Genomic DNA, 18,383 nt, shown 5'->3' with positions numbered 1-18,383 from the left:
GGTAGATATCTGTGCAATTCAGACATTTCTGTGGATTAGTTTATCATCTCCATGAGGTGAATGGCTTTAAAAAGACATGGGGAGTCTTGGAGATAATCTGTATCTTAGTGCTATGTCTAAATATTCTTCTCTGACATTCAACTACAGTAAAATAGGAAATATTTAGTAATATTGAGGAAAGCACTGCAGATGCCATTCAGGCAGATTTTAAAATATTAAATAAATATTAGTGGCTTCATAGAAGACTCATGAGAATAATGTCAGTATTTGAAGGCATACCTTATTTTAAGGGAATACCATAGAGAACTCACAAGTACTCAACTAATACCTACAAGCAATGGTAAAGTACTATAGGAGGAAGCTTTTGGTTAGTAAATAAAGGTACAAAAGGGCTGGTTCTTGATGCCACCGGTTCCTGGCACTATACAGAGGCAGACAAGAAATGGAATGGATGTACATGTGTTTATCTGAATGTGCTTGAAATTAGGCAAAAATGGCCAAAACCCGTTTATATTGAATGTGATCATGCAGCACTTACAGGATGACCGGGGTATCAGACCCAGCCAGTGTGGGTTTAGGAGGGGTCGGTCATGTTTGACCTACCCGGATGCAGGAAAGGCTGTGGATGTTGTGTACCGGGACTTCAGCAAGACCTTTGACACTGTCTCCCACAGCACACTCCTGGAAAAGCTGCAGCCCATGGCTTGGACAGGAGCGCTCTGTGCTGGGTTAGGAACTGGCTGGATGGCTGGGCCCAGACAGGGGTGGTGAACGGTGCTGCATCCAGCTGGGGCCAGTCACCAGGGGTGTCCCTCAGGGGTCTGTGCTGGGGCCAGTTCTGTTCAATATCTTTACTGATGACATGGATGAGGGGATTGGGTCTTTCGTGAGTAAATTTGCAGATGACACTAAGCTGGGATTGTGTATTGATCTGTTGGAAAGTAGGAGGGCTCTGCAGAGAGACCTGCAATGGCTGGATGGATGGGCAGAGTCCAGTAAGATGCAGTTTAATAAGTGCAAGTGCCGAGTCCTGCATTTTGGCCACAGTAACCCTCTGCAATGCTCTGGGCTTGGGATGGTGTGGCTGGACAGTGCCCCGGCAGAAAGGGACCTGGGGGTACTGGTGACAGCCGACTGAACATGAGCCAGCAGTGTGGCCCGGGGGCCAAGAAGGCCAGTGGCATCCTGGCCTGGATCAGGAATAGTGTGGCCAGCAGGAGCAGGGAGGTCATTCTCCCCTGTACTCAGGACTGGTGAGGCCACACCTTGAGTGCTGTGTCCAGTTCTGGCCCCTCAGTTTGGGAAGGACGTTGAGATGCTTGAGTGTATCCAGAGAAGGCAACGAGGCTGATGAGGGGCTGGGAACACAAACCCTGTGAGGAATGGCTGAGGGAGCTGGGGGTGTTCAGCCTGGAGAAAGGTAGACTCAGGGGTCTCCTTATCACAGAGCGACCTTATCACTCTATATAACTTCCTGAAAGGTCATTGTAGTCAGCTGGGAGTTGGTCTCTTTCTCCAGGCAGCACCTGACAGAACCAGAAGACACAGTCTTAAGCTGTGCCAAGGGAAATATAGGTTGGATATTTGGAAAAAGTTTTTTACGGATAGAGTGATAAAGTTGTGGAACGGCCTGCCCTGGGAGGTGGTGGAGACACCATCCCTGGATGTGTTTAAAAAAAGACTGGATGTGGCACTCAGTGCCATGGTTTAGTTAAGGTGTTAGGCATGGGTTGGATTCAATGATCTTGAAGGTCTCTTCCAACCTAGTGATTCTATGAAAAACAAAAAATGAGACATAAGAAGTGAATTATGTTTGAGGAAAGAGCGGGAATGTAGATGTTAGAGTGAGCAGCATCCCATCTCGAGTAATGTGATTTGAAGTGTCAGTGTTAAATTGATTGGTGGAAATGAGTAAAATGCTTAGGAAAAAAAAAGGGGAAAGAGAGGGCACCTAAAAATATTTGAAAAATTTTTGAAAATTATATTTTTTATAATAGATATAGAAGTCAGTCTTGAAATCTTTGCCTGTAGCATTTGAAGTATCAAGTTTAAAGTTTCTCAATACTCTTTGACATAAGATCTGTTGCATAAGTTGAAAATGTACTATGAAGATTCTTTTAAGTGAGAAGCAGTGAGATCTATACATGGAGGTCTGTTTCTTTATCTTGCTGCTGATGAAATGATGAGTGTGCTGGTTATAAAGCTTTTTTTCTTGCAGGTATTTTTTTTCTATGTAAATGGAACATCTTTCACCATAATTCATAACCCAATATCATCTCCAGACCTTTTGTAATTGAAGTAGCTATTAGCAAGAAGCTTTTCTTTTACAATCATTCCTTTCTATATTTTTGATCTCTTGATTACAGCTTTCTTTGTAGCTTCCACAGCTGTTTGTAATATTCAGGAAAGAAGTAGGTTGGAGTATTTGTAATCATTAGGAGCAATAAAAGTTGCTGTTCACTAAAAAATAATCGACTTTGAACTTCACTGGAGCATGGCACTTTATTTTCTGGAATCGTAGTGTCATTTGCAGAAAACACTAAAAGGAGGTGCTATAAAATGGTATTGGGAACAGGGAACAAGGCGTGTCAGTCTGAAAGGATCCCACTCTGGGGAAACACCATGCCAGAACGTCATCATCTGCCTTCTGTCTGCAGCTGCAGGTCTTAAAGGCAGTGAGAGCTCTGAGGCAGGTCAGCTGCCTCAGTGCTGGTACTTTCTGCCTTGCAAAAAAGTGTTCAGTAGTTACTGAAGACTTCAAGAGCTGGGAATGTCACTGTATACCTTGCTAAAATTTCACCATACATTCCATCTAAATAATTCCAGAATCAAATTCCAGATTTTTGGTTTTATTATGTCTTTCTCTTGAAGATAGCAGTACCTTTTTGTCTTCTGTATTTTCAAAACCATACTTATGTCCTGTAACCAGGATATTCCCTGGTCATCTCCTTGATACGCCAAACAGGTTAAACAAGCAAAGTTCTTGTCATAAGGCATTTTCTCCGCTCCTTTTGTCTATATGTGTTTATTTTACATCTCTCTGTGCTCTTTTTTGTCTCTTTAAATAAATATCACTCAGCATCACAATTATTGATGGTGTTCACATATGAGTCATGCTAGTTCCAAGCAAATTTGCTTATTTCTAACAAGCAAATTCACATGATAATTGTGGTTGTTAGTCATTTAATCCCTAAGGGTCACACAGTTCTTTCAGCCACAGCATTGTCCTGGAAACCTCAGTAAAATTGCTTGTCCACTGAATCCCTTAGAGGTTTTTCAGAGTTCTGCTGTCCATAGAGCACCCATTCTGGTTTACAACCTCCATAATTTATTCCTTTTTGTTGTGAATGCCTTGGTTTTCTAAGCATGGAAGAACACTGTGGCTGCTTTGTACTTACTGTTAATTATGATTTTTTTAAAAAATAGGCTTTTTTTAATTTGCAGTTATACCAGGAGTGAATTTACAGTTAATTCGAAATGACAAGTACTACCAAGCTGAACAGGTCAAAAACCTTCTCTTGTAATTTCTTTTACCATGTCCTTCCTTTGGCAGTATTACATGGGAACGGTCCAAGACTTCAGGGTTTTGCTTGTATCTTGCAGTTGTGTGCCTTCCTGGCAGCACGAACAACAATACAGTTCTGAAAGGGAAGACATCAGAAAGGAAATTTCCTGTGTCAAAGTGATCCTGAAACATAGCCTTAAAGAGATATACTTTAAAGTCTCTTGAATTCAAGGCAACTTTTACAATGCCTGCTGTAAAAGCCATTCACAAGGGCTGTCAGACTTCTTCCACCTGAGTGTTATTGTAACATCTAACCTGTGTCTGTTGGGAATTAGGAAAAAAAGAAATGAAAAATTAACTGTACAAAATCAATAACAAAAAGTTGGTGATTGAAACACAAAAAGTAACTGTTTAGAACCATCTTCAGGGTACATATTCAGTTTTGAATACAAATTTATTCAAAATTTCTTCAAAATATTTACAGATTTTAATCAAATTCATTAAATTGTATCAGAGTGCAGATGATCACTTTCAGATAACCCTCCTGAGAATTTATTTTAATTTATGATTTTGCATTTTAGTTTAGCTAAATGGTTTCAATAAAATTTATGCGACGCTGGATGACTCACTTTTGTTGGTTTTCCCAGCTTTTACAGAGACAGAGAAGTGAGAGGCATTTTAAAAGTTTTTATTTCATTATGAGTCTTGATGAATACTGAGGCACAAGAAATGTAAAACTCAGTGCCATTCCATCAGAAGGCGACCTATTTCCTGGTTACAATACCTTATAAATGTTTCTCAGCCTGTCAGCTTTTGCCACGCAGTGCTGCTATTAACACCAATCACCTATATTTTTTTTCCCCACGTGGTCCTGCTGCAATGCATCTTTCACAGTTCTAATTCTCTAAAATATCTAGTCTTTTTGTAAGGCTGTATTTTGAAACTTGTTGAAACTTGGTTCTAGTTCAATCTCTCTCTCAACAATGTCATCTGTATTCCATGGCCTTCCTAAGTCAGCACACCTTATCTCAGTGCTTGCATACAGGTGTACAAGACTGTGTGAGCTTTCTGTCAGGTTTTGAGAATTCTTTACAAATCCATTTCTTGAATAATTTAAACATAATGGAGTCCAAGAGCTCTTGATACTGGTCACTTAGGACCATCAGCTGACCATTTCTCTCTGTATTTGATTTAAATGCTTTTGGTGTTCATTGTAGGTTCACACTCTTTGCAAGATAAATCCAAATTGCCAACCAAAACAATTTTTTAAACAAATATTAATGATGTGTTAGCAGAAATAATCTTTAGATATGCCATGAAGCATAAAATAGTGGTATTAACAGGAGCACTTAATGAAAATATCTGACACATTTTATGTTATAGGCACTGCACTATAATATTTTGTGAATAGTAAACTTATCCACTACGGATTGTTTTCAAGCTGTATAGTGGAAAACAAACATCAAGACAGAGCAAGGTTGATGGTATAGGAAGGAATTAAATTCTCCTTACTTTGTTTTTTTCTCCTCACATACAAGTTACTGAAGAATATAGCAAGGTGTCTTAGATAATCTCCTCAACCATAATCTCAGGTATCAAATATGAGAGCAGAGATGAAGAGAATTTTTCTTTTTGTCTGTATCAAAAAAATCTGGTTTTGACCATGTTATAATAGTCATAGACAAAGAGGAGTTTGCCCATGTATACCAGGAAAAATCCAGCTTTTATTCAATTGTCATGTACAAGAAAGGGTTATGTTAATGTACATTATTTCTCAGTTCTTTGGTACATGCTCTCTTAGGGCCTCCTGGAGTGAAGTTTGCTGCATGTCTTCCAAAGCTCATCTTTTCATGATAATCTGCTAACACTTCATTCCCATAGAACCCTAACCTTGGTCCTGGGGGTCCTAAACCATCACGTTAATTCCTTTGTTCTGCTGTGCTTCTGCCTAAATCCATCAGTGCCAGTATGCCATACTGACAAAGGACTGGATGCTCCTGTCATGGTCATGTTTCTGCTGAAGAGTCCAAAGAATGATCTGCAAGAGTTTGGACTTGAAATCATGTGTTGGATCACAAATACTGAAATCTTAGCTCTTCAAAATTGCCCTTGCACTTCTGTGCTTGCTTTGAAGGGAAAGATAGATTACAGCATTAAAATAAATTAAAAAAGCAAATAGTAATGTAAGAAAGCATATCTAAGATAATACTGACTTATTGTCAACTTTCAATGTCTTATAAAAGGGTTTTTCTGTTATACCATCAGCACAGAAACTATCTCTGCTGTGACCTAGAGCTACTCTGTAGCTACTCTCTTATAAGAAGAGAAAGGTAATATATAAAACTTTGATGCAAAATGCCTGGTTAGTTTAATTGTGTATATTGAATATTTTATAGTCATTTTCTCCACTAGAAGATTTTTTTTCATATTGTTGTTACTGTAGTGGAAATTGGTCATTTTTTTTTACCAAAAGAAGGCAAATACCTCCAAAGAATGTTACAGAACAAACATTGTACATTTAAAAGGTGATTTATTGTAATATTTTGAGAAATGGAAATACTAAATGGCTATATTTGTGTTGCTATAATGATTCATTTGACAGATGCATTAGCAGACCACAGAATGTGATATACAGCAGTTCTGGATCACTAAAAATAGTATCATCCTTCACATAGCCTTTTAAAATATTCTTACGCATGCTAAACTGTGTTCTCATATCTCCATCAGTATGAAAGCACAGAAATTCCAAAGGTAATGATGCTATTTAATTTCTGGTATTGGTTACTGTGAGTAACACTTGGTCTTTTCTCTTGTCATTTCAGCTGTAGGTAATTTTATCAAATTTTTTATACAAATAAATTGAACATGAAAAGTACCTTACATGCCTCTCCATTTAAATTCGATCAATTAAGAAAAGTTGAGCACTTTGGGGAAAAGGTCAAGGAAGAAGGACAAAGGAAGACATGATAGAAAGTATGTGTAAAAGTTAATGGATTAAAGCATAATTTGTAGATCCACTAGCATATCACCAGAGATATTAGAATATATGCTGATTACTTTGCTTTTACTGGGTAGAACAGTGTCTGCAGGTGATTTTATGCTTTTCTTTTTCTTAGGTAATGGGTTTCTTGCCCTTCAATTGTGGTACCAGACAGTGAAGAATCAGAACATTAATATTGTATGAGTACTTAACAGTGCAGTTTGAATGACCAGGTTTGCTTGTTGAACAGTTTTGGTCATATATAACCCAGATAAACCTAAATAATTGGGGAAAAAATAATAGTAGTAGTAGTAGTAGTAATAATAATAATAATAATTCTTTTATCCAGAAGTTGCAAATCAGTAATTAGGAAATATTGTTTTTTGGCCAAAGATGAAAACATTAAGTCATAATAAGGAAAATTATTAAAATTCCAGTGCAAGTTTCATATATTAACAAAATTAAAATTAATTTTACAATTAATAAAATTAATTAATTAATAATTAATAAAATTAATTTTATAATTAAAAAAATTTCAGTGCAAACTGTGTAAGTTCTAAGCAAAGACATGGTACATTTGAACTCTCTTCAGTGCTGAAAAACAGGAGTAGTGAGCACAGAACCCTAACACTGCTACATACTTTCTCATACTTTCAAGTCAGAGCTATTATTCAAAACTGTTACGATTCCTATTTTGAAAGGATTATCTTTTTCAGGTATCATTTACTTCAGCTTTCATCATACCTGTTTTGTGAGAAGCTCCTAAACAGGGAAAGCCCCCTGTTGGAGGCCATGGCTGGGCCATGTCAGAAATGCAGTAAATACAGATTAGCTGTGCAGGACCTGTAGGCAGTTGTTTAACGGAGTCTGTGGGGACTCTATTCCTTTGCATGGAAAAATATGGAGTTGCTGCAAGATGTGATAGCCACCACTCAGACCTCTGACACATTCTGTTGTCTCCTGCTGCTGCCACCACAGGCACCTGGACTCCTGGTCCCATCCCAGTGGTGAGCACCTGTGTGTCGGTCCACACACGTGCACACAGAACTGGGGACCTGTCACCCAGAAGAGTCACAACCAGACCCTTTTGTCCCATTGCCTGTCCATTTCCTGTCTATTCTCTTCCTTGATCCACCTTGATTTAATCTAAGTGCAATCGTGAGATCAAGATTCTGAGTAGCTTTGGGAAAATATGATTCTTATGTCAGGTGAAGTGGTTTTGGCACAGGGATTTCCAAAGGCTGTTCTGATGCTATATGTCCTCCTGTCCCTCCCTGTTGACTAAGTTATGCCTCTGGGGTTCTACTGGCATTGATATGTAACTCATGTATTAAAAGTATCAACTGACAATTAGGAAGCAAGAAACTAAGCTTTCAAAAGAATTAGTTTTATTCTTTTTTTTCTCCCCAAAAATCTGAAGACTACAGAAGCAATGCTTTAGTTGTATGTCGTGAAACCAATAGAATGAAATCGTTCCTTGTCTGCTAAAATCTCCAGAGCACAGCTAAGCTTACCTCATGAGTATGTATCCTTGAAAAGTAGCCTTTAAAACACAGAGGATCTTTGAAATGGTGATGGCAGCTCAAACCTATAAAAAATGCCAATGGATCTCGCCAACATCTGTTCTGAAATGTGTAAGCTTAAAACCAAAAGGCACAAATAATGTATTGTTCCAAAATCCACCAGCAAGTTCTAGTAAACATTGAATTGATTTTCCTTTTTTCTCCTTTTTGCAGCTGCTAGTCTGATTCAAACTGTTTATTCATAGGATGAAAGAGATGTTTTTAAGTATTCTCAACAGTTCCAAGTGATTGATGTAAATTTTAAAAATGCTACTCTGATTTCAAGAGTTGCTAGGAAACATGCATCTTGAAGATGAAATCTCCCACTGAGCTTGTCCTTGGCTGTATAATAAGTAGTATGTTATAGGGTGTCCTGAGTTGCAGATTATATGGATAAACTGTTAAATTTTTATGTATATAAATACATCTGCTGTGAACTTATTGAATATACATTATTCATTCCAGTATCTCCATTTACTGATGAATAACAAGGTATTACTAAGTTCAAGAAAATGTGAAAATCAAATGAAAATGCCAAGAGCATGATAAAGATTTTTATATAGACTTAATTTCATTTTTCTGTAACATAAAATGATTTTTTTCTTAGAAATGGATCTCTTTAAGATTTAATTTCAATATAGTTCTGATTAGTATTTTTTTCTTTTATAAACTTTAACAAAATTTAAAACTCAAAAAAAGAACATCAATTATACACTTATTTTTTCTTAAGAAGTTCATATGTTTTGTCTCTTAAAAGGTATTGGCTAAAGTAACCTAAAAATCTCTATTATCATGAAGGAATACCCAGTTTTAGTAATGGATATTTATTTGTATTAGTGGCTGATGTTTTTTCATGCTGATTTTAGACACTTGGGTATGTTTGGTTACCTTAGAATCAAATTTAAACTGCTTGGTCTTTAAGACACAAGTGGAAGCTTGTACAAGTGTACATATGGGAACAGAGTAGTATGCTGTTCTGCAGGATGCTCCAGACTTGGAAGGAGGTTTATTGATTTTTGTTGCTGAAATATTTTACCAGGCAGTCTTTAAGCAGCGAAGCCCTTACAGCAAGCTTTCAGAAAAGTGAGTCATAGCTGTGAGTTATGATAGTAGTAAGTGATCCTTTTCTTTTTTATTACCTTGGAAGAAAGAGCAACCAGTTGCTGATAGGGCAAATAGTGTGGACAGGGACTGTCTGTCTGACCCTATGTTGCTGATGTGAGAATTAAAGACAGTGTGTAAATACCACTAAGGAAGACTTCATGATCTGAAAGTATTTCAAACTATATTTTTGCACGTGCCTAAAGAAAAGTAACTAAACTGTATTAATTATTAATAGTAAAGATGAGTTGTTGAGCTTATCACAAATTAGGAGATGCTTAATTTTCCTGAAAATATATGTTTGTAATAGTATTACCAGATGACCCTTTGTTACAGAGGTGTTGGTTACCTGAGCTGTGATCCTTGTAGGGAAGAAAATTAATGTTGATTCATAATGAATCAGTGGATGCAAGTAAGAAAAATGAGACATATTATTAGTTGTGTAAACTATGAGGACAAAATAACAAAAAGACAAATCATAGAGAAACAATGAAAATGGGAAGGATGATGCAGCCTGTGTTGGTGCATTCTTCCTCAAGTGCAGGAACCTGCATTTGCCTACACTGAATTTCAGACAACTCTTCTCTGTCTATCTCTGCAACCTGCTGAAGCCCTTCTGAAGGGCTCACAGCACCCTGGGGTATCAGCCCTCCTGTCAGGTTTGTGCTGTCAGTGAACTTACTGAGGATGCATCTTCATCCAAGTCAGTGATAAATACATTAAACCATACTGGGTACAGTCCTAGTGACAGGACTCCAGCTAAACCCTCTCTCACTTATTATGATACTATGGGATCTGCTGTTCAGCCAGTTCTCAATCCTCCTCACTTTCCACTGATCCAGCCTGCGCTTCTGGAGTTTTCCTATGAGGATGGTGCGAGACAGTGTTCAAAACCTTGCTGAAGCTGAGCTAGAAAACACCCACTGCTCTGTCCTCTTCATCTAGGTAGTTGTTTTATTGTAGAAGGTAATGAGGTTGGTCCAGCATGATTTTCCTTTAAGGAATGTTCCTTGCCTACTCCTGATTGCTTTCTTGTCATCTGTGTGGATAGAGATGGCCTCCAGAATGAGACTCTACATCAGCTTTCTGAGGATTGAGGTGAGGCTGACTTTTTTGAAGACCAGAGTGGCCTTTGCTTTCTTCCAGTACTCAGGGACCTTTTCTCATCACCATAGCCTTTCAAAGATAATTCCAAGAAGCGTTGTCAAGATGCCCATTAGCTTTCTTTGAGCATCCTCGTGTAACCAGTGTTCCCGCTCCATTTAGCAATGGACCCACATTATATCCTTTGTTTTCTTTTTGTTTTTGGTGCAGTTGAAGAATCCTTTCTTGTCTTCCTTGTCATCTTTGTCTAGATTTAATTCCAGATGGTATTAAATTCCAGATCACCTCCAAGATACTGTTTTTTTCTATTTCCAAGTCAATGTTTATCAAACAAAATCTCAGAGCTGGTTATCCAGTAGTGATAGAATCACTTGCTAATTAAGCCTGTTAAAATATATTAATAAACTTATTCTGGGTTTGTTTTAATTTTTTTTAAATTAGTGGTTACTTGGCACCAGTAAGCAGTTAAAGAGCGTGGAGTTATTGGAGGGGAAGAATTAGGCTGCACGTTGCTCCAACTTTGTGCTTTTTTGTTATGTTTTGCATATTGTCCTTGAAATTGTAAATTCTGTTCAAGAAGAGTATCTTACTTATGGGCTGTCAAATTGATGTGCTTTTTAGCTGGATTTCATTCATGTGAAAGGGAGAGTGTAGCTATATTCTTTATATAGGATGAAGTGGAAAATATTAGAAGCACATCTGTTGATGATGGACTGTTTGGGCCAGTGGGCAGTATTGTGGGCAGTGGATTTGAGATTTTGTTTTCACTTGAACAAATCTGTCAAAAGCAAAGATTATAATTATAGAAGTCATAAGGAAATGAAGTATTTCTACAAGCCTTTATTGAAGGGAACTAAAGTCACTTTTGGACTCCTAAGTGAGAGCCAGCTAACACATAAAATTTCTTGCAGATGCAGCAGTGCTGTAAGAGGGCAGGTTTGGAACTTTGCTTACAGCAATCCCAGACCACTGGAATGAGACAAATCTGTGCAGTGGCAAGGAACTTGGCTGTCATCACTTTTCCAGTAATAGAGAAAGCTATAAATGCTAGTGGCTAAAGCATTGGCTTCAGAAGTAAATTGGATTGTGCATGGGTGATGGTTGAGAAGCCAGACTTGTGAACAAGATTCAGTTCTCTTTTTAATGGTGCATTTTTACCCAGATTGTCAGAACTTGTTCATTGATCACAAAATTAATTTGCAAGGGCCAAAATAGAAGAAAAGGACAAAAAGTGATATAATAAATAATATGCAATGTACATAATTTTTTTAATTAAAACATTTTGTGTTATTTCTACATAGTGAGCAACTAATAAGATTTTTGAGGAGTTACTTATCATAGAAGAAAATGTCAACTTTGTTAAGAAAATAAAGACGAGGAGCAATTACATGCTTACAAAAATCACTGAAAGAGTCTGAAGTAAAAACAAATACAAAACACTGATTAGGCTGAAGTATTGTGTGACTCCTAAAAGACTTTGATTATAACTTGCCGCTGTGTTAATTTGCGAGTGAATTATTGCAATTATATATATTCATTTTTTGAAAAAGGGTAGAGAGCCACATATTTCTTCTAGATTGTTGTATCTATTTACAGTCTAATCTGGACAGAATCTCTACCAATTCTGAAACTCAAATGTCTATAATTATCATAATATACCAGGAAATGAGGATCATAACAAGCATCTTGATTTACCTCTTCTAGCTAAGTGTACCATGCCAGAGTTCCTAAACACTTTTCTTCTGCCCCCTCTCTTCCCCTTCAGCACTTGGGGTTCCTCACTGGAGCCTGGAGTGGATGTCAGGGGCTGATGCTGTAATCACACTGCACCCAGACTGAAAGCCCTGGCAAGCAAGATTCAGGAAAGCTCTTCCATGGTAAATGTTGACATTTACTGACAGAGGCAACTGGTAATTCTCATACACCTTTATCTACCTATATCTCCTTCACTTTCCTTCTCTGTCTTCTTTTCTGCCAGCCCTTTTGGTTTGGTTTATTGCTTCCATCTTCCCACAGATCCTAAATGTTCCGCATGGCCTTCCTTCCCTCTGTAGTGTTGAGATCTTTGTCTCCTCTTCACCCCTTCAACATCCCCTACTGTTGCTCTGCTATCCCTTGTCTATCCCTATCCCTTCTTGATTTCAAATCTGGTAGATTAGGTACCTTGTTTGTGCTGCCTTTGATCTTGAAAATCTTTATTCAACTGGCTTCAATTACCTACTGTTTGTAATTTATTTTTGTGTCTACCCTGTAAATGCTTTATGTCCTTGCAAAACAATGATGTCATCTGCATGTTTGGATTTTAGCAGGGAAGTGATGGAAAACACTGTCTGCTTCCATAGCTGTAAAATAGGTGTCTTTTTTTCTTAAATAAACACCAAAGTGCACTGAAGAGCTGAAGAAAGCCACATATGGCAGAAAATGTAGACATTTTCCTAAATTGCATTTTGAGAGATTAAAGAATCCTTACAATTGGATACTGTAGAGAGACAGGTTTACCCTTGTGTCCTGGGAACATGTCTCATCCTAATGAAGCATCACAAGACACTGCAGGCCTCCAGAAGCACTCTGGCAGATCCCTGTGTTCAAAATTCAATGTGCTTCTCATTCAGCAGCCAATGCCCCAGTTTTTTCCATCTCCTTTGAGGATTGCACTCCAGACAGCTCGCCAGAACTTGTTGTTTTGAATCTAGCAAAGGTGCTGTAGTGGTGACTGTTTCTTCTGGGAAACTGTACAGTTGAAAGGGACCTAAGTGTGTTAATGAGCATTAGTTAGTAATTAATCATGGCATGGTTGCATTTAAATGCCTGCTTATTTTAATACACATTTTTAAAGTGTCTTACTTGTTTTCTGAAATTGTGATGGTTTGTTTGGAAGAAGAAGGATACTGTACTGTGCAGACTGAAGGACATATGTCTAGATATGTAGACACTCTGTGCTTTTTCAGAGGAGAAAAGTGACTCAGCTGTTCATTTGTTCAGGAATGATTTTTAATTAGGCAGCAATACCCCTCTCACTCTGCAAAGAAAACAGGTTGAGAGCTGTAGAGCAAGAGTAGATTGTGCTGCCTGAGCACTGCAGCCCACAGTGCTGCCTCTGGCACCAGTGCTGCTCCCTGAGCTACGCCGGGAGGGCTCCTTGGGCAGCTGGGTGGTAGCACTGTGCACAGCTCTACCACCTGACACACACACAGCAGCAACCTGCCTGCTGTCTCATCTCATAGCAGCCAGGTCTGCCAAAATTCAGCAGAGCAATGTGAAACAGCTTCTCACCCACAAGCTGAGATGAATCAGGAGGGATGGCTGTGCTATATATACAGAACCCACTCAGCCGAAACAAGTGAGAGTAAGGAAAGGATTTAAATCCTGGCAGGGGGGATATTTTTGTCTTGGAATAAAATTAAGTATTTATATCATTTACTGACACAATTCTTATTTACTGCAATTGGAAGCATTGTTGAAGCCATTTTTTTTTTCTGAGCCAGCAAAAAGGGATTTTTGGGGAACTAGAGGGCATTGTATCTTTCCAAAATTGAACTTAAATTCTGCTGAAGAGAGGGAGGAGGGATCTTCCCTCTCTGACTATAATAATGTCAGAGAACACAGTGCTCTTAACAGTCTCCTCTATCAATACAATTGAACACAGTTATTATCATCATGAGCTGCTGTGTAATTACCGTTGTTCCCTAAAGAGTTCCTGTTTCTGCGCTATTTAATTATGTGCATTATTTCAGCATAACTATGCACTTTACTCGTGTCATTTGGAAACAAATGTTTCAGGCAAGGCAGTGTCATATTGTATGGATGTCATAGTCTGGGCGTGGCTGCTGGAAAAGTATACAAAGTCATTTCTTGATCAAACCTACCACTGCCTTCTGGATGAATTACACGCCGTAGTTCATACATTGGTCAAGGTAGATGCCTGAAATAGTTATGGATGTCCTTTGTGTGACAGAATCTGAAGAAACTTTAGTGCCAACAGAAGTGGGAAAGTAAAGACGTTAAGTAAATCTTTCTCCTTGGATCCAGCTACAGTAAGCATATGTGTTTGTTGCCAATCTAAGTGCCTTTTCTAGGGAATATTTCTAAATAAATCTCAGTTCTAGGGAATCACTGTTTAACTCTTGTCTGTCTTTTGCTGAGCACAGTTTTCATGTAACGGCCATAACTGTAGGGTCATATATTTTTATTAAGGATTTATTCTGCTTAAAAAGGGGAAAATGTGACATGCAGCAGCTCCTGTACTTTCTGAGCCTGAAGATTTTCTTGTGATATTGCTTGTAATTTTCCTGCATTATGAGTTCATCAAAACACTCTTGAAACTCTGTTCTAATGAAAGTTCACTGTTTGAGGCATGTTCAAATGAACATCTCAGCATTATTCTGAGAAAGAGGGGAGAAGTAAAAGGTCCCAATGGCCAAGACACATTCCTAGCCACCTCAGGGGGAGACGTGAGACACATACACTGCAGCAGGCATGTCTGGCAGCAGCTCAGATGAGAGGCTCTCTGTAATAAGGGCAGGATTTATCCTGACCATACTTAGGGAGTCAAGTGTATTTGTACTTGTGCTTTGTAATTTAAAATTGCCCCTTTCTTGCTGTTGGAGGTGGGAAATGGGACAGTTTCTAAACAAGATCTAAAATATCTGGATTTTGGAAATGAACAATTAAGTAAAAATTTTGACGTGGAAAGGGCAAGTATCATGGTAAAAGGTGGATGTCACTGTCAGAGTCGTCAATTCCTGGCATGGAAGGCTGGAAAGCAGGAGCATTGAGATTACACCTTGCTAAAAAATGACAATGCAACATTAGAATCATAGAATCATTTACTGGAAAAGACCTCTTGACTCCAGTTGCTAACCCAGAACTGCTCAAGTCTACCACTAAATAATGTTCCTCATCTACAAGTATTCTTTTTTTAGCATGCACCATGTCCTGGGATGCATATTACTGAAGGGTGTTTAAGTATGTGTAAGCATATTTTATAATGAAATAATAACAAAATGGATATACTGAGGGGACTGGATGATATCAGCATGTGCCTGAGATACAGTATTCTGCCAGTGATAAGCTGGAAGCCTTGCTTTTTGTGAAGTTCTTAATGAGTGCTAGAGCAGAACCAATAAAGAAGCAAGAATAAGGTGTGATTGATATAAAGGATGTATTTATATATTTGTGACAAGAAATCCATCAAAAAAAAAAACCTAGAGAATTGCACACTGCAAACATGATGACACATTTCTCTAAAGAAATAGATAATAGTCCCCAGCAAGAAAAAAATGGCAAAATATTCTGTTTGGAAGTAGTAACAAATCTTACAGAAGTGTCTGAAAAATAATTTATAAAATCTTAGACTATTGAAAAGAAGCTGCATGCTTTTTTTAGCTTGGTTTTAGTATAGTTACAGGCAGAGTTTCTCCCATATGGAAAAGTGAAACCTTTGAAAACAACATAGCAATAATGATTATATTCAGTATTTAAAAGGAAACTCATGAAAAATATAACCACTTTTGTGAAAGACCATTAATTGTATATTAAAAGTTTAAAATGGTGATATATTAGACAAAATCAATCTGAAAGAGATGCATGGACTTTAGTTTCACTGTAGTCTTTTTTTACAGATTTTGAAGGCATGAATTGAAATGTAGTATTTACTGAGATGAAGGATAGACAACAGAAGAGAAGTGTAAAAAAGGATGCTCAGTTTTAACATTTACCGTATTATACCATCACTAGAACATCTGAGTACTCTGAAACAGAGTGCTCTCTGAATAATAGATATAATTAATTTGATCCAGAAATTCTGATGATGCATTTATTATTCAAAAGATTTTCTCCTATATTAACTCTTAAGTATTCAGTTTAGTCAGATCATCTGCCAGGCCAAATGTGATATGAGATAAAGCCTTATGTCAGAGTTATTGACTCTCTCTTCTTTCTCTGTAACCGACTTTTTTAGTTCTCCGAATGATGGTATTGAAGTGCACAATTCCTTTTGAGATGATGGCTGAACAGAAGATAACCATTTGGTTTTTCATCTATCATCTTATTACACCCTGTTTTGTCTACTCCCTGGCAGTAGGTAAGACGATATCCTGTGTGAATTCCTTAAAGTAACTGTTGTTAGTTTTATGTGTTTCAAGGACAATTAGAATGTTTTTATGGTTTTAATTTATTTGTGCTGATACAACAAATTACTAAATGTGAACAATGAAACTGGCAGGAGGCATATTTATTAGAATGGCTGCCATAATAAAAAGTTTGAAAAAAGATAGATCTGGGCTAATTTGATTTACAGAGTGAAATCTCTCTAGATTATAAAAAGTATATCAGTTGTTTGTTGTGCACAGATGATCAACATGTTTAGAATAATGAAAAACAAAATTTTTTATTATTGAAACAATCTAAAATCCATAATTTTCCAGAAGCCCAGTGTAGTGGTAGTTTTTCATAATACAGTGGTGTAATTCTGCTTATTCTGACTTCAGTTTTTTATTAAAAATTATAATTTTTTTTTCATGAATAGAGGTGGGGCCATAAATACTAAAACATTCTGGAGTCCTATTTCTTGCATCTGCATTTAGAGAAATGTTTGCAATTGAAATTTTAGTTCCATTTTAAGAGATCGAGGGAGGTCTGTGAAAAGGGAAAATTCCAACTGTTTCAAACAACTTTGAGATTTGTAAAGCTTGTTTCAGATTTCCATGCCAATTCAAATGAATGCCGGGTTTTAGTTGCTGGGATGAATTTTCTGTTAGTGTAAAAACAAAATATCCACCAATATTTGAAAAGTGCAAACATTGTGTACTAATGGTTTGGTTAATTTCAAGGTAGGTTTTAGATCCTTCCCTACTTTGAGGGTCATAGACTTGTTTCATCTGGGATGTCATTGCAGGCATTGCCTCAGTTTCACTACCATGAAACCATATTCCTTATTACTGAGTCAAAAATTATGATTATAGTGTGATGTAAGCTCATTGCCTTTAAGAAATCAGTGCAGAGCTCGCAGAAATGATTTCTGGTTTAGCAGGACCATAACTTTATTCTGTGGTTTTCAACGGTGTTCTTTAGTCCACATCTGAGTCTGATGGAGGATTTACTGATGCCTGATAAAAATCAATATCTTCACAATATATTTGTTGTATGTTTCAAGAGATGTTTTTCTTTGTTAAGATATGAGGCTTGCTGATAGCACCAAAATTAAAACTTTAAACTCACCACTGTAATTCAATACTGGGCTTTTCCTGAAAGAATAAAATAATAATAAAGAAAAACTGTGAAGTGCTATCAGTAATGTTACACACATGATTTTGCTCTGGACCTGTTGACATCAAACAAAACAATCAGCTACGGTAGCCAAACAAGTGCTGGACACTGGTTGATAAAAGGGGTGAATCAATCAAGAAGAACAACTGTTCAGGTAATTTCTTGACAGGCAGGATCGAATTATTGATGTTTTTGTGTATTCTGCACATCACATTTGTGCCCATTAGCCAAAAAAAACCTTGGCACCAGAATGTAGCTGCTGGCAAGTTCCTGAAAATGGCATTGGAAGGTCATGAACTGTGAGGGTAACAGCTGAGTGCATAGGAAGAACAGAGTGGGCTGTCATGGCACCATGTGCAGTGTGAATACACACTGGCACTGTCATAGCAAGGCTCGTTTGATCTCTCACTGGGCTGTTGTTCTTGGCGCTCTTAGATTCCCACAAACAAGATGGGAGCCATTGGTGTGGAGGATTGTGAATCCAGGGCAGGTTCTAATGGTGCTGTTACCATTCAAACACATTTCCTAACCTATCTCCTGTATGGAATAAATACTTGCTTGCATTTTTCATCAAAAGCCAAAGTTATGACCTGTGACCATCTCTAAAGGTATGCCACCACCCTCCAATGTGGAAGATACCTAGTTTTATACAATCAGAGGGTGTTTGTTGCTGCCAGTGTATTGCAGTGTAAGGCTGAGTAGTGCACATACTCTCTGCTCCCGGACCTGCTCTACTTCGCATAAATCATTAAATCATTAAATCAATAAATTCACATAAATCATTAAATAACCTTTTGAGTGGAGAGAAAATCTGCTTCTATCATCTAGGGTTTATGGCACCCATCTGGGTTATATAAATTTGATG

General features: G+C 37.6%; 1 protein-coding gene across 1 annotated transcript in view; it reads left to right on the top strand.

Moving 5' to 3' along the window:
• The window catches only part of CNTN1 (contactin 1), a 127,142-nt gene that overhangs the window by 34,974 nt on the left and 73,785 nt on the right, over nucleotides 1-18,383 (top strand). Inside the window, exons 2-3 of the mRNA XM_005426349.3 lie at nucleotides 12,018-12,162; nucleotides 16,212-16,334. Coding sequence (XP_005426406.3) covers nucleotides 16,220-16,334 — 115 coding nt within the window. The 5' untranslated portion in view covers nucleotides 12,018-12,162; nucleotides 16,212-16,219. The remainder of the gene's footprint in view (nucleotides 1-12,017; nucleotides 12,163-16,211; nucleotides 16,335-18,383) is intronic.

This window comes from Geospiza fortis, unplaced genomic scaffold (genome assembly GCF_000277835.1).
Source record: "Geospiza fortis unplaced genomic scaffold, GeoFor_1.0 scaffold429, whole genome shotgun sequence".
Classification (NCBI taxonomy): domain Eukaryota; kingdom Metazoa; phylum Chordata; class Aves; order Passeriformes; family Thraupidae; genus Geospiza; species Geospiza fortis.
This window is presented reverse-complemented; position numbering and strand designations above follow the sequence as displayed.